Source organism: Natrix helvetica (assembly GCF_964273705.1).
Source record: "Natrix helvetica genome assembly, chromosome: 5".
Lineage (NCBI taxonomy): Eukaryota > Metazoa > Chordata > Lepidosauria > Squamata > Natricidae > Natrix > Natrix helvetica.
This window is the reverse complement of record NC_138551.1, coordinates 30,033,847-30,051,303: the sequence shown is the minus strand read 5'-3', so window position 1 is coordinate 30,051,303 and position 17,457 is coordinate 30,033,847. Positions and strand designations below refer to the sequence as shown.

At 36.9% G+C, this 17,457-nt stretch overlaps 1 protein-coding gene across 1 annotated transcript; it reads left to right on the top strand.

Moving 5' to 3' along the window:
* Positions 1 to 10: 10 nt before the first annotated feature.
* Positions 11 to 17,334, top strand: EIF2A (eukaryotic translation initiation factor 2A). The gene is made up of 14 exons (XM_081953984.1): positions 11 to 173; positions 3,142 to 3,211; positions 3,786 to 3,860; positions 6,020 to 6,138; positions 9,279 to 9,375; positions 10,134 to 10,216; positions 11,036 to 11,109; positions 11,221 to 11,365; positions 11,911 to 12,027; positions 14,316 to 14,887; positions 15,015 to 15,131; positions 15,381 to 15,509; positions 16,418 to 16,483; positions 17,062 to 17,334. Exons 1-14 carry the CDS (start codon positions 146 to 148, stop codon positions 17,125 to 17,127), a joined length of 1,758 nt encoding a protein of 585 aa, XP_081810110.1. The 5' UTR covers positions 11 to 145; the 3' UTR covers positions 17,128 to 17,334.
* Positions 17,335 to 17,457: the final 123 nt, after the last annotated feature.

Below are 17,457 nucleotides of genomic sequence, written 5' to 3'. Positions count from 1 at the left end.
CTATCCTCCCCTTCAGCTTGCAACACGTCACCCGGAAAAAACTCCGCTATTGAGCTGGCGATGGAGGGCAGAGCAGACGTGTACAGTTTTCTGCTGTGACCCGCTGGGGGCCACCCGGAAGGACAAGGGCCGCATCCGGATAAAGATGGCGCCTCCCACGCCGCTCTTGGCAGGTGGGTTCAGAATAAATCAACCAGGCTCATTCTGTGTCAAAATGGTTCCCGTTATAAGGCTTGTTGTGATGTCTGGTACAGGCCAGAGAACGTCACATACTGGCGGCAATTTTGGGCGGGATTTTGTATAAGCCTTCACTTTCTGGGGTGGGGGTTGTACCTCTCCAGTGATCTGTTTCTGTGCAGAACATTTGGTATTATGTGCATGGCGAGCGTGGGCTTCTAAAGGGAAAAAGTTGTCGGGGAAGAGCACTTGGTTTCATGCATATACGTACAAGGGTTTAGCTGCAGACAGAAGCATCTCTCGAGGGAGCCGTATCTGAAATATCGGACTTGCTTACATTCCATTACTCATTTTGTCACAGAGTCTGGGTTCAACCATGACGGGGAAAAGTTACTTTTTGAAGAACTATACTTTTAAGCTTACAAACATTACTAAATGCATTGTATGTACCGAAAATGTTCATCTATGCTCACTCGGCACATTTATGCTCATTCAGAATTTAAAGAGTCTAAATGTCTTTTCACTCGTTCAAGACTTGGAGAGAAGACACGTTTGGAATATGCCAATACCCAAGATACTTTCCCCATCTTTTCCAACTTCCTCTATCTATTATCACATCATTTCCTCCCTCCAATTTTTTGAGTGGTAACTCCCCAGAATGATTTTGTTTGCTGATGAATTCCTAAAGGCTCTTTTTCGGTTTGCAGATTTCCTCCTTATTACAGAGGCCTCATTGCCCTACCTGGCCCTAATTTACTAGTACATGACAGATGATCAGATAACCTCTGAACTCTCTTGCAGCATACTCAACTAATGGTGAAATGCTTGATATCTACTGTGGTACTAAAGTCCTGCTTAGGGTTATGCTGGGGCAGATACTGCCCTTTCATCTGATATATTCATGCATGCCGATAAAGGAGAATATTTGAGGCTCAGGATTGACACGAGGGATCCTTGGTGCACACTGAGCTTGGTTGTTTTCTTGCAGATGTTCCATTACCCAAACTAGGTAACATCATCAATGCTAGTAGTATGATATTGTTACCTGGTTTGGGTAATGAAATGTCTGCAAGAAAACAACCAAGCTCAGTGTGCACCAAGGATCTCTAATTCATGCATTCCTGAGGCTGCTTTTTGTGTCATGCTATACTCTTTCGAGTTTAGAAAATGTCCTAGATTGCCAATGAAAGCAGTTGAGCACCACAAACGTCTAAAGCTCAAAGAGAGGGAGTGGAGTCATGCATGCACCTGTGCTTTTCTCTGGCATAAATCATTCAGATCAGAATCCTGAAGCAGAGCTATATCTTGAACAGTTATGTAATTCTGAACTCAAGTAAAGCAGTGTATTAAATTCATGTGAAGATGTGTTTGAATCCAACCTAAACTACTTTTACATTTATTGTACTTTTCATTTTAAGTGTTCTTTGATATTTTATATTAGTTTGCACCACAATTACATAGCATTGTAAGAAATCTTTTAAAATATTTCTGCAAAGCTAATGCCAGAGGCATGCTCCAAGACTTAATTTTAAATGACTACCTTCCATTTTACTGGAGTTAATATGTCAATGAAATAACTAACAATGGGGCATTAGAGAGTAAGTGCCCCTTCATGAGATGCGTAATATTAAAGCGTTTGTACAGATTTCAATATTGGCTTAAGGTAATTTTGTGCTAAGTCAATGGTTTTCTTTTGGATTTAAGTCAGTATGAAAGTACTTAAAATAAAAGTGCTAAGTGGAAATAGTGAATGTGTTTCTCCTCTACTTTATATCATGCTAAAATGTACTGCCACATTAAGCATTGGATTATTGGAGTATTCTGTGAGAGGGACAGCTGCATAATTTGATTGATTGATTGATTGATTGATGGGTGCTTTGTGGGTGCTTATATGCAGCAAATAGTGACATACTCCTTTCCCACTGTTCTTAAAACTAGTATTTTGAGGCATGCTGACTCCCCAATTTGAGGCTAATGGCAGTCATGGCTAGGACAGCTTTTCCACAAATTCAGATTGTGCACCAACTGAATCCTTTTCTGTATTGTGAGACTCTGCTCAGTTCCTCATGCCCTGATTATCTCCTGTTTGGTTCTTGCAACATATTCTACATTCTACTCTTGAAGAATACTCAGAAGCTACAATTGGCCCAGAATTCTTTTGTTTTATTTTACTTATTCAATTTATTTACCACTATCTCATTCGAAGCAACTCTTGGCAGTTACAGAGTATGCAGCACATTTACAGTTCCAGAGGCCCGTAGTGCAGTACAGGTAACACCACTGATATGTGAGCTGCACTGGCGGCTGATCTGTTCTGGGTCCAATTCAAGGCGTTGGTCATTAGCTTTAAAGTCCTCTGTGGCATAGTTCTAGGATATTTCAGGAGCTGCAATGGGATTGGCCTGCTCCACCCATGCTGGCAGAAGAGCCTATTGCAGACCATATCAGCCAAGGAGTTGTGGCCAGTGAGGTCCAGAAGAGCCTTTTTTGCCAGAGTCCTCTGGAACATTGCGGCAGGAGGTGGGGTCTGCCTCCCGCTTTCTGCCCTTCAGGAAATGCTGACTATGCCAGTTGGCATGAGACCCTGTTGGATGGAAGTGACTAGCATAGTAACAGAAACCACCACTACCTTTCTACTCAACCCATGGTTTTTGTAATTTTAGTGTTTTTATACTTTTGATTGTTTTTACAGCCACTTGATTTATTATGTTGAAAGTTGTTTACAGTTGCTTCAGACTGCAAGATGAGCACTATATATTTGATAAACAAGTAAATAAATATGAGGCTTCAGGTTTGCTTGTTCATTGATTGGCATGGCTATTACCCAAAATAAATATTCATATTTTATTATTCAACTGAAATATGTTCAATTAACTTAAAATTTTCTCTATTGTATGAAACTAAGGATTAATGTATTAATTTGGAGCAAAATAAACATATGACTTCATTTTATTATTTTGCCAGTACGAGGATCTGAAGGACTCTATATGTTGCATGGGTCACCTCATTTTACAGAGCATACAACATTTCAAAGGTATTTAAATTTTTGGCTTTATTAAATGTGCTTTAGGATGCCCATTTCTGAAAAATAACAATAACAGATAGATACATATGTGGAGGTTGGAATGTCTCCACATGTGTTCAATAGAGCTTAAATTTTGTAAATGGGAATGTACATTTCTAGTTGCCACTTCAAATATTACTCAGGTTTTTGTAATAATCATAATATTTTGGACTATTAATTTACAGCTTTGGCTGCTAATGTGGATAGGGCAGGACATTTTTTGTTATTAAGTGGAAAATGAAGCAATTCCACATGTTTATTCACATACCTGAGACAGAAATGAAACAAGCATACTATGGACATACTATTGTGTTACTGGAATGCATACTTAAATCTGCATTTAGTTCTGTTTTTGGTAAGAAATATATCTCATCTGGCTTATTTCACTTCTGTTTTAGTTTGATAGTAATGTTTATTTCTTTTATATCAAAATAAAAATGGAAGCATTTTTTTAAAATTGATGCTTTATATTTCATCTAAATAATTTTCTTTTTTCTTTTTAAGAGTTATTTGAATTCTAATTTGTTTTTGTTTTTGCTTTCAGGGATTTTGGGAAAAATGCAAAACTGTTTACTTTCAACAGAGATGGATCCCTTTTTGCATGGGGCAATGGAGAAAAGTTAGTCTTTTTCTGTGTTTGGGATGTTTATATTTCTAATAATATATATTGAAAACATTGCTTAAATAAGCTCAGTAGTTTTAGCCAGATACTGCCTCCAGTAGGAAAATATTTTGTATACTTCACTATTATAAAGCAGGTTACTATGACTTTTGCAATCAGTAAAATATACTTTGTTTCATTTGGCTTCTAAGGAATTTGTCTTGGACAAGAATCATGACAGAATCTTTTTCAAAAGAGCACAACATGTAAGGTTACATTTTTCTGTGAGATTTGTAACCAATTGCCTCTTCCTTTTATAAGGTGTATATAAAATTGGTTTTAAAACTAGGCAAACATCCTAAATTCTGTACTAGTGATCGTTCTATTTCGTTATTTAATGCGAATTCTAAGATTTTATTTTATAAAAAATTGACAAGCTTCAGATATTTCCATTTATTAATTGATGTATTAGGAATGGGAAAAGATATAATGGACTTGGCTATATTGGTATATTTATTTATTTAATTTATATGCTACCTATTTCACTATTAAGTGATTCTGGGTCACCTACACGATAAAATTTAAAACAATTTAAAATATTTTAATCATAAATATGGCAAACGTTGACATTAACCAAAATTAGCAAAGGAAGGAACCAATATAAAATACGGTAGAGGTGGAGCTTTCTTTTAATCCACTAACCACTTCCAGTTATGGAACATCCCCAACAGGGCCCCATGCAAATCACGAGAGCCTGGTTTTAAGGGGATGGTTGTAAGTCGAGGACCATCTGCTTTGGTAGGATGCGAGTACAAATTATTTTTATATTATGATATTTTGGATAAATAGGATATATCTTTGCTTAATTTTATATAGGTAGTACACTATTCTCTCCCTGATTATGACTCCCTATCCCATTAGGTCTAACAGCAGAGGATGCTCCATCTTTTGTGGCAGAATCTGTGCAATGGCTATGTTGATTTGTATTGTTTTCACCTCAGTTACTGATTACATTTGTTTTTTAAACTTACATTTTCATGGTATTTTTAACTGCTGTTAGCTCAGAGTCATGAATTTCAGATGGGTGGCCATACAGATTAAATGAATAAACTAATGAATAAAGAAATAAATTTTCATGAAGTATTCCAGCGGTAAGATTAACTGAGATAAACTTTGCAAACTTCTTTTAAGTTTTCATATATCACACAATGATGTAATGAGTATGAAGACTTGGCTTTTGTAGTTTCCACTGATTATATTAAATGCTTGAGACTGTCTCTGTCATCGTAGTTGCCTGGCTACTTCTAATTAACAAGGTTGGTGCACTCTGGGTTTCATCGATTAAACAATGTCATCTCTCTGACACCTTCTCTGCAACAGGACCCTAACTTCTGGAATGAAGTTTGAAATTCAGATGGTTCCCACCCTACAAGAAACCCTAAAGACCTGGCTATTTGCCAAGGCCTTTTGTTAAAGATAACTGATGTCCCTTTCTTCCTTTTTGTTTCCCTCCGGGTTGTTATCATATGATTTTTTTAATAAGTTTTGCATTTTTTAAAATGTTTTTTAGGTCACCAAGAATCACTGGGAATTGGGTGGCATATAAATTTCATAATTTATAGTTGGTCAGCCAGATGTTTAGATTGGATTTGGCATTTTTATCTATCGAGCCCTTCTCAAGAATCTGGGGTAGGCAGATGTTGTTTGAGGTGTTAAAGGTATTGTCGCAGGATGTAAGTTGTTCCAAGAAAAATTGCCCTTTGCAAATGACTGATGGATTTCAAGTGGTGTTCCAGATATTTTAGAATTGTACCCAAGGTTCCTATTACTATAGGTACTGTATTTGCTTTCTTTGGCCAAGGGGAAAAGGGGAAATGTGGTGTATCAGAGGGAAAATGATGTCTACCTACCTTGATTCTCAAGGACATTTACTGAAATGTGTGTACAAGTTTTGGAAACTCTGGCGTTCTATATTTATATTCTAATTTAGTTTAATTTAATTATTTTTTGAGGCTTTCTGAATTAGTGCATTGATGAAATATCAAGCAACATAGTAACTGGAAGAATGAATCTGTTTTCTGTGATTGGGAATTGAGCTAATTTAGAAGGAACAGCTAAATAGCTATTAATTAACCAGAGTAATCAAGTTTGACTAAGCTGACCTCTTTTGGTTCCAGAGTAAACATTGTAAATGTCACCAACCACAGTCTGCTGCATTCTTTTGATCTGCCAAAGGCAGTTTGCCTTGAATTCTCTCCAAAGAGCAATGTCCTGGTGACATGGCAGCTTTATACAAGTGAGTATTCTAGGTTTTTCTCCAGCTACTGCAAACATGACAGCAAACATGCTAATTTTGAATAATATAACGATCAAGTAGATTATTTTTTTGTTCTGAACTGGAACATTCAAAATATAGAACCTCTGAGGGAAAGAGGATTTAATCAAAAACAGCAAAAATGTGTATGACTTGAGCTTATGTTTCCTTTTTCTGAACTCTCATTTTATTGCCCAAAAACGTTTAATCAATCCCCAACATTGATTTCCTTAACTTAAATATATTATTTCATATTGTGAACTCTGGGACAGTAGAGATGTATTGATTTTCTTCTGTGTGATATTCTTCAGGTATTAAATTTCTATGCAGCCCATAGTCACCATTTAGGGAAGATGGGCAGCATAGAAATTTAATAAATAAATTAAAATATTTGAAGATGTACTGCACATTTCCATGTAACTGTACCCTTCACTTCTACACTTTACAAACAATCCAGGCCTCCAGGGCCTAACCATATGTGATATTATTTCCTTTTTCTAAAGGTGGGGTGGGAAGAATGTGATTACCTTTTTAAGGCTGCACTGTTTTACAAAATGGTTTCGCTACAAAGGCAGAAAAAGGAAATTGTTTTGTGATTTGTCATGCCACATGTTTTCTCCATTACTCCACTACCAGTTAAGATGATATTGCAGAAAAAAACAGTATAAGTGTCAGCGTTCCAAATATCATCCAGAATTAAATCAGAGTTCAAGGCATAGCTTTCATCAAAGTTCCAAATTAATAAGAGAGACATGTTGGTACATCTGTGGAAAACCCGAATCTGAAAGCTTCCTGGGTTTTCCACCCAGTTGAAAATTCAAGACCTTGCCCCCACACCCACAAGTTCATCATATGGTCCAATCTTCCTCTGCCACGCTGAACCCATCTAGTTCTGGTCAGGTGCAGAGGTGCAGAGACAAAAGATGCCTTGGGCTTCTAGAAAGGAATGTTTTATTTTGACAACAACACATTCTTTTTTAAAAATATTTTTTTCATTTTTAATTTTCAAGACAAACACAACAGAAAAAATCTTCCTTCTTTACATACTGTAGAAAGTGTATCAGTTGTTTACAAAAGACTTCCGTGCATCTCTTCCACAGTCATCAAGCATAATTCATATTAACTCAAGTATTTTAACTCAGATGTTTATACACGTTACCGTCATCATACCTCCATTTTCATTTGACTATAATTGTTTAAACGTCCTTCATCATAATACATAACCACATACTGGCATTTCATTTACTATTTCTAAAATCCTCCAATAACACTGAATCCTTATGTCCTATTCTAGCTAAACATCCATAATATTTAGTAACAAGATTTTGTTACAACTCCTTGCTCATAAAATCTCTCATGTAATTTCGACGCCCTTCTGTTTCCTTAATCAGCTTATCTTTAATTGTCAGTAGTGTTATCAATGATGTTGCTAATAAAATTTCTCTCTTTAAATCCATAAATTCTTTTGTTTTTTCTTCTTCTGTGTTTTGCCATCTGGGGTAGAGTTCCCCTCCATTTAAATCCTCTTTCAGTATTCCACTCTTACCATTTCCAGAAACAAACCAATCACCCTAAATATCAGCAGATTTAATTTCTTTATGGTCATTTTTCTCTGGTTTTTAGGATTCTAACCTCCACTTTTTCCACTTGATAAACATCTCCAACTTCTTCATCATATTTTACTGTTAGATGCTCTAGGTCTTCCAACTTCTTCTCCGTCCTCTCAAATGTGTTTGATAATTTCTGAATTTCTAAGAATATATTTTGCAGGCTTAAAGTTTCTTTCTGCTGTTGAAGTTGTGCCATTATCTCCAACTAACAAACACTGCTGCTCTAGCTTGGAGGGTTTTTACAAGATTAAGCATAGATTCACAATAAAGTTTTATTTTCACTTTTTTCTGGTTAAATATATGCTTCAAAGGGACATCTGTATGCTTTTCTTCTTATCACTCTTTATAAACAAGCAGTGAGACCTTGGAGTGTCAAGCCAGGATAATCAGTAAGAAAAGTAAAAGTGTTTCGTTTCCAATACACAAACCTCCAGCCTCAGAGTAGCAGTGTTATTGTTGCAATTTTCTTTGTTTATTTTTGTATCTTTTTTGTATCTCAAGTTAAAAAAAGATCCAATTGTTGAATGAGTTAGAAAAACACCCACAGTAATAAAAGAGGAGAATTTTAGTCCATAGGTTACAAAGAATAATAAAAGGAAAAAAAAATAGAAGAAGAAAACTTAATCCATTCATTTTAAAAGGCTTGCATAAATTCAATCCATGGACATAGCATTTAAAAAGTAAGATAACCCGCTGTCCAAAACCATTCCAAACTTAATTCCACTTATTTCTTCTGTTCTCCAATTTAAATTAATTTTATGTTTTTTATAGGCAGTCTCTTTTAAAACGGTAAAATTTCCTCACCAGCTGGAAACACTTTCTCTTTCGTATCCTTCCGTTTTGGAGCCGCCCCGACTTCATCAGCCTTGGCTGGATTTTTTGTCACCGGCTTGAAGAAATTTTCTTGCATTGATCAGGGACTTTGTGATGTCCCTGAGATTAGCAAGACGTATTCTTCCTGTTCACCGTCTCTGCGGGATGGTTTAGGTCCGATTGGACCATGCAGCAAATGTACCGGCTGCGGTCTCGGAGCATCGAGACCGCACATCTGTATCATTGCAACATTGGCTCATCCCCCATTCTGCTCCTTACTATTCCCCCTCCCAATTACCCCACTAATGAAACAGCATTGTAAAATAATAGTGTGGCTGGCCAAAGATCCTAAAAGGAATATAACTGCAGGCCTGACAATAAGTATTCTTCAAATACATAAATATCTTTCTTTCAGCAAAAGGGTTGACAACTGAGAATTGTGTTATCCAGTAGTATAGTGAATTTCATCTTACAATGGCAAGAATGGCTAATTTTGATTTGAGAGGAAGAAAGCTATCACTGTTAGCAATTTTTGATGGTAAAAATATTACTTTGCACTTGACAAAAAGGGACTATGGGAAAAAAGCTCCTTTTCTATCAAAGGTTTGCAACAAAACGTCACCTGGATCAGTGGTGTGTTGCAGAAGAACAGATAATTTTAGAGATGTTGGTATAATGTATACATTTGGTATGTTGTAGCTGCAAAAGATGGTGCAGGGGAACCTAACCTTCAACTTTTCAGTGTGAAAAATGGAAAATGCTTGAAATCATTTATCCAGAAAAAGTCACAAAACTGGTAAGTAGTATTTCAATGAACTGTATTATTTAGAACATGGTATTTGAAAACACTAGAATATCTCATTGTCTAATAAGTTTTTCAACTCTGCAGAAAGTTGCTTTGATCTCCATCTTTCTAGCTCTCAAACACAGTAACTCTACAAAACTGAACACGATAAGACCATGTTTGGTCTGCAAGAGAAGCCAGCAAAAGAAAAATTGAGTTGGAAAATGGTCTATGGGTTGGAGAGACAAAAATTCTAAAAATATTGTCCCACAGCATGCTTATGGGCAGCTACTCAAAAACTTTCTACCAGCTTCATTCTGAATACCTATTTTTCCTGATTAGATGATAATGCATGCATCCTGTCCTGTACTTCCAAATGCATGTGTCTAAACAAATACAGCAACACAGATGCAAATGACATAACAAATCACTTCATTGTACAGAAAAGATACACATGGGTCCTGTGGTCAAAAAAGAACGGTTCCATAAGCTGTGTTCCCCATGCATGTCCTCTGTTTTTTCAGGCATTGATTTTTAATTTTTTTAAAAATGTAACTTGTTTTCAGATAAGAACATATTCATGGGGACATTTGAAAATATAATAAGTAATGATTAGAATCTATGAATTTACAACTTAAATATATAACTTTAAATGTTAATTTAAATATCTGCTTTTTTAAAATAGTGTTAAAATACTGTTTCTGAAGGCCACAACTACCAGGTGTTGGTTTTAATATTTATTTCACTCCACCCCACTCTCTAATGATTAGGTGTCCTTGCTGGTCAGATGATGAAAGCCTGTGTGCCAGAAGTGTTAACAATGAACTTCATTTCTTTGAAAACAACGACTTCAGTATGCAAGTTCTTTCTTGTTCTGTAGATAAGCAATCCATGTTTAATCTTTTCATGATTTTCTTATGTTTTCAGCTGCTTGCTTTATTGCAGTTCCCACCTTTAGTCTTTAATAGTTTTGAAGTTCCATTAAGTATAGGTAGTCCTCGACTTACGAACAAAAATTTTTGTTCCTGAGGCAGTTAAGTGAGTTTTACCCATTTTACTCCATTTCCTGCCATAGTTGTTACGTGAATTACGGCAGTTGATAAGGCTTCCATATTAACTTTGCTTGCAAAAGATTATCACTACTTTGGGAGACTGCAATCATCATAATTATCACTGGTTACTTGCCAAGCATCTGAATTTTGATCATGTGACCAGAGGATGCTTTAACAGTCATAAGTGTGAATAATGATCATAAGTCACTTTTTTCAGTGCTGTTGTAACTTAGAACGGTCACAAAATGAACTATTGTAAGTCGAGGGCTATATGTAATATGAAAATTTACTTTTATCTTTTTATTTACCTCTAACCCTTTTGCTGTAAGGTTGTATTTTACCTAAAATGCAGCCATTTTAAGCTTTAAAATATTTTATATTACAAGATTTACATTAAATTCAATCTGTTTGAGATAAAATTTATAGTCAGTTATTTTCTCATACTTGTAAAGATATACAATTCATGTAAAATCTTTTAAAGTAGCAAATATGCCATTTATACAATATATTTTACGATTGTTTATTTACTTATTACTTGCTGAAACCCATAGGCAATGCTACCTTACAATTCACAAACGTTTTTGTTTATTTTGTTAACTTGAGGATGGTGATCTTTGCAGGTACAATTGCAAATAAACTTCATCTGCAGAAAATCAATGATTTTGTGTTGTCGCCAGGAGATCAGCCAACCAAGGTGCGTTCTTTTGAATTCTTTCCCCAGCACAACTTTGAATTCATCCAGATTTTAGAACATACCTATTTTTAATGTTTATTTTAAAAAATATTTCACTTCTTGTTAATGCAGGTTGCTGTTTATGTTCCTGGAACCAAAGGAGCCCCATCTTTTGTAAGGCTTTACCAATATCCTAACTTTGAAGGCCCACAATCGGCATTGGCAAACAAAAGCTTCTTTAAAGCTGATAGGGTAAAAATGCTGTGGAATAGCAAAGGTATTTTTTTAGAAAAAACATTGTCTTTATTTGAATCTACTTTTCTTTTTTTATATGTACTCAGCATATAGGCTTGAATAATCAAAATGCCCAAAGGACATTTATACTTGGTATTATGCTATGGCATTTTGTATAACTCTAACATACAGTAAACCCCTGTACACTTATTTGAAAGTTAGCTCTTCAGAATACACTGAGAAATGTGCAAACTCTGTTTTAGGAATAAGGATCTAGAAGAGAAATCAAAGCATCTTTTACTAACTTGGACCATTTTGGTTTTGTTAAGTAACTATTTTCATAATTTTCAGCATTGCATTCCCTGGAAATTGTAACCCAGCAGTCATAGGGCATCAGCTGCAAATTATGATTTAGAAAAAACATAGAAAGATGTTGGGATTAAAATGGTCTCCTTTATCCACAGCTAGTTTTTTAAAATCATATTGCTCTTCAGACTGCAAGAGTAAATATAGCTATGTATTATTTTAAAAAATAGATTACTGTGTAGTTTCTTTTTAAAAATAACCTTTTCTTCTTCATCTGAATAGCCACTGCAATGCTTGTGATAGCTAGTACAGAAGTTGATAAAACAGGAGCATCTTATTATGGAGAACAAACTCTACATTACATAGCAACCAATGGAGAAACGGCTGTCGTACAACTACGTAAGTGGCTCTAGTAATATTTATATTATTATTTTAAAGCAGTTAAACACATAAAGAGAATCCCATGAGAATTTGAAGATCACCTTTAAAGAGCCATATTTAGATATTCTGACCAACCAGTATTTACGGACTGAAATGGAGTAAAGTATTTAAGATTTAAAGTGAAAGTTTCCATTATATAAAAAAGATGTTTATGGGACAGAGAGACCAATTCTATATGAGAAGTCTTTCCAGACACACTAGAAAGAGACTCTGAGGCTGCCAACGAATTTTAAGGATTTCTCTCTTTAAAAACTGCTGATCCAATTACTTATAAACTGCAAAAATGTATGTGATCTGAATTCTGCAACTGTTCCTTATTATTAAGCCTATTGAGGCTTTTTTCAATCAATAATAAAAGTACCGTGTTTCCCCGAAATTACGACATGTCCTGATAATAAGGCCATGCTACATTTTTCTGGTGGGCAAAAATATAAGCCCTCCCCCACAAATAAGCCCCCTGGACAACCCCCCACCTCTGCCAGGCAGAGTGCCGCTCACCAACCTAGCGGTATCCCGAAGCTGCCAAGCTGCAGGAACTGGGCGCGGGGGAGTCGAAGGTAATTGCATTGCTTGGCGCCTTCGGGATACCGCTAGGTTGGTGAGTGGCTCTGTGCCCAGCTAAAAAGGGTGGTTGCCGGGCAACTGCTCTCTTGTGAGCGTGCTCCCAAAGAGCCGGGCACAGTCTCATGGGCGAATGTCTGTGTTGCGCTGTCGTAGCAGCGCAGCACAACAACCATGGAGCAACCACGCTCATGAGCAGCCACCCGGCAAACCCCCTTTCCAGCCGGGCACAGCGCCATTCACTGACCTAGGGGTATCGCCAAGCCGCGTAAGCGCCTGTTCGCCGCTGCCCGGCTCCTGCGACTTGCACCTTTGAAATGCCAGTGAATGGCGCTCTGCACTGCTGGAGAGGGGGGTTACACGAGCGGCTGTTCTGCTCTCGCTCACGTGCCTCCCAATGCCCTGGCCCAGCTCTTCCCGCAGAGCCAGAGCCAGAGCCACGGCATGGCTTTTTCTGCGGCTTCCAAACTGAGTCTTCCGGCAGTGGCCGCTCTGGGCGTAAGCTCTATGGTTGTGGGCCAGCTGCCAGCACAGCGTACAACCATAGAGCGTATGCCCAGAGCAGCCACTGCCGGAAGACTCGGTTTGGGAGCCGCAGAAAAAGCCATGCCCCGGCGCCGGCGGCAGCAGAGGTGCCCTGGCTCTGCGGGGAGAGCTGGACCAGGGCATTGTGAGGCTGGGAGGCGCAAGAGCGGAACGGCCGCTCATGTAAACCCCCCCTCTCCAGTTGTGCAGAGTGCCATTCACTGGCATTTGGAAGGCGCCAAGCCGGGCGGCGGCGAACAGGCACTCACGCGACTTGGTAATACCCCTAGGTCAGTGAATGGCGCTGTGCCCGGCTGCAAAGGGGGTTTGCTGGGTGGCTGCTTGTGAGCGTGGTCGCTTCATGGCTGTTGTGTTGTGCTGCTGCGACAGCTCAACACAGCCATCGCCCATGAGGCTGTGCCCGGCTCTTTGAGAGCCCACTCGCAAGAGAACAGCCACCCGGCAACCCCAAAACAATAAACCCTCCCCTCATAATAAGGCCCAAGCCATATTTTATAAGACCCTGTCTTATTTTCAGGAAAACACAGTAGATAATGTATGTAACTGTATTAAAAATGGTTACAGTAACCCTTGTTCAGTAATCTTTTATGATTGATAGTGTGCTGATGAATGGGCAGATGCTTCTCCAGTCGCTGGCCAGGTTGTTCACAGTTACTGATTCTGAACAGAAAACGGGAGCTGTAGCTACTTAGTTGCAAAGAAACATTTATAGTGTCAAGCAGGCAGACACAATTTTAAATATAATGTTAAATAAACATATTGTAGTCTCTAGATTTTCAACAATTTACAGATACAAAGATGTATAATTTAATTTTGAGTTTATTTAAAGTCACAGATCAGGGGCTTAGCACTTCTTAAAACAGTTCAAGTTGGCTCGAAAACCATTTTCAGTTTGTTAAATGAGAAAACTAGGCTGGCTTGCCCTAGGGCCTTTCTATATTTAATTTTTGGTCCTACGGGAGATTACATTCCTCCTTCCTATTTGGCTTTTAACTAACATTTATTAGCAAAATTTAGTAGCACTTATGATTTCATTGAACAATTGTAATTTGTATTAAGTTTAAGTTTTTTATTTTACTTGTCTCTCATCAACTTAGATATTGTTTTACAATTTCAGCTGTTTTTTTTTCTCTGTACAGCAAAAAATGGCCCAATTTATGATGTAGCCTGGAATCCCAATGCCACAGAGTTCTGCGTTGTGTATGGTTTCATGCCAGCTAAATCTACCGTCTTCAATCTAAAATGTGATCCTGTGTTTGACTTTGGGACTGGTCCCCACAATGCTGTCTACTACAGTCCTCAAGGACAGATCTTAGTATTAGCTGGATTTGGGAATCTTAGTGGACAACTCGATGTATGGGATATTAAAAACTACAAACTTATTTCCAAACCACAAGCCTCTGATTCTACATATTTTGCGTGGTGCCCTGATGGAGAGCATATAGTAACAGCTACATGTTCTCCAAGGCTACGAGTTGGGAATGGATTCAAGATCTGGCATTATACTGGCTCTGTCTTATACAGATACGAAGTTCAGCCAAATGCAGAACTTTGGCAAGTTACTTGGCAGCCCTTTTTGGATGGAGTATTTCCAGCAAAGCCAATAACATACCATGCTGTTCCAAGCAAAGTGTTAAATGAGGAACCAAAGGCTGCCCCAGCCTATAGACCTCCAGCTCTCAGAAATAAACCTGTAACTAGTTTTAAACTGGTAAGTAACCATTATCTTCCCGGAAGAGTGTAGAAAGATACCTGCTATGTCTTCTATGCCTCTGCACCAGTTAATTATAACTGGTTATTTATACATCAATTATTTTTTGTGATTTCCCTCCTCATAGCATGAGGATGAGCCACCCCAGAACATGAAAACACAGTCAAAAAGTGGTGATAAGCCATTATCTAAAACAGCACTGAAAAATCAAAAGAAGCACGAAGCCAAGAAGGTGGCTAAACAGGTATAAGCTGTTTTTATTTATTTTTTCTTAAGCATGATTCATTGCATTTTGAACCCATAGTATTTGGTAAATCATTGTTTAGTAGTATTCTGCATAGAATTTTGTATTAACTCAAAGTATCCACTCTTTCACTATCACATAAGCCAAAGTTAAAAATTCCGGAGAACTCAAAACATCTTAATTAATAAAATTACTGCTTAGAAGGTTTCATTTAAAAGTCATCTTAACTAATGATACATTTCATTAAAGGAGGCGAGAGCTAAAGGGAACCAGGAAATCACTCCAGCTCCTCCAGTACAAAATGAATCGAGCAATACAATATCCTCTGAAATATCAGGAGATCCTGAATTGGAGAAAAAGATAAAAAATCTTAAAAAGGTAAGAAATTTTTCCTAACAAAAGCTATTGATAAATCCTTTCCCCATTTCCTTTTGTTAAACATCAGTATTAGTGATCCTTGTTTTACTTTTTCTTATTGTGACAGCTGAAGCTATATGTCCAAGGTACATAATATGAGGCCCTAGGACCACGTGGCCCCTGAAAACTTGTGTACAGCATCCAAAACTTCTAAGTATTCAGCATCAAAACTGGCCACTAGAATTGTCATTACGGCTGCCATCTTGAATTTTTGAACCCCCTCTATCCCGGTAGATTTGCTGGTTTACAAAACCGCAGCAATTTAGTTCATAAAGCATATTAAGCTAGGAGATGCAGCCCTTTTTTGATTGGGAAACAGGAAATGTACTTTTGCTATTATTGTCATCATTTTTATCTGTCTTACCTTCTCAGAGCCACAAAAAATATAGCTATGGTGTAATAAAGTCATTGGTTTGGGTAGGACTACACTCATGGGACTGGATATTTTGAATTGAGGCAGTGACAAGGGCCAAACTTGGTATAAGCCTTATAAAAATTCCATGTTGTCCCCAAACTGCAAAAATGAACTATCCAAAATCTGCATTTTGACTAGTTTGGGTGCTGCAGGATGCAAAAATGGGAGTAAACCAAAATTAAACAGTTAAATGTTATATGTAAGTCTTATGCATGTCTGTACAACCAAAGAAGAGAGGTAAGAAGTTTGGATATTTTCTAGGGACTTAAGAATCTGCTTTATATTAAACCAATTGAAATATTTTTTAGTGTAGTGTATATTGGAAAGGAATATAAAGACATTGGTAACCTAGAGGATTCTTTCAGCTCAAATATATATATAATCTTCCACATATGTGCATGCATCACAGAAAACAAATTAAATCGTGCCTTTAACCATGTTTTTTGAATTACAGAAACTCAAAGCTATTGAACAGCTAAAAGACCAGGCTGCTGCAGGTAAACAGCTAGAGAAAAACCAGGTATGCTTATTATATTCTTAAGATACAGAGTTGTCTATAATGTGTACAGCACCTGAATTCTGAAAATGTATATTAGCATTGCTTTGTAAATAATTAGCCAACTAGCAGCTGCTGCCTTTTAACTGACAAGACCCTAGTCAGTTTCACAGTAAAGACTTTCTTTTGTTTCTTAAGTAGATAGTTTCTAGCCACCAGCATGATAGTCAAGCAGCCAGTGCTAGTGACTTGTGATAATAATAATTATAAATGAAATTGGATATTGGTCAAGAAAGGACTTCTTTTATTTATGCAATCTGTTTCACATAAGTTTCAAAAAAACTATTGGTCCCTTTTTCTAAACCTTACACAATTTCATAAGTTTTATTGTCTTACATTAAGTTAAATATTAGCTTTATTGTTTTATTTCAAGCAGCATAGAGGCTTCATTTGTCATATCTGAATAGATTGGAGAACGTAGAAAGACTCTGGAAGACAGGCAATCTTAAATCTGATACATTTGTAAATAATTGTTGATTATATTTTATACTATTTTTTTCATTATGTATACTAAGTAAGATTGTCTTATATCTATATTGTAGATGGAGAAAATTCAGAAAGAGGCTACTCTTCTAAAAGAATTGGAAGACTTGGAACTGGGTGTTTGAGCGACAGAAAATTAAAATTACAGTTTTCTTCTATGGATTCATTTGAAAATAAATAATTAAAAATGCTCAGTTTTATTACTTCCCATATAGGTTAACTTTTTTCCTGCCTACCTTCTAAAATGTAAAACAATTATAATTTAGAAGTAAATCAGTTGTCTCAATTCCAAAACAGTATTGCTGAAATCCAAAATAAAGTATGTTGGAGTACCTATGTTTTTGGCAAATGCTAAGTTTAAGATGTAACCCTGATGTATATTGTTTTTAAACAAAGATTTGGTACATATATATGTAGAAGTTTGCAGTTCAAGCAGCAAACCATGTGATTTACAT

Coding starts and splice junctions, on each gene's coding strand:
- EIF2A (XM_081953984.1), top strand. CDS start 146: ATGGCGCCTCCCACGCCGCTCTTGGCAG. Junction 12,028..14,315: donor AACGGCTGTCGTACAACTAC/GTAAGTGGCTCT, acceptor TTCTCTGTACAG/CAAAAAATGGCCCAATTTAT. Junction 15,510..16,417: donor AGATAAAAAATCTTAAAAAG/GTAAGAAATTTT, acceptor TTTGAATTACAG/AAACTCAAAGCTATTGAACA.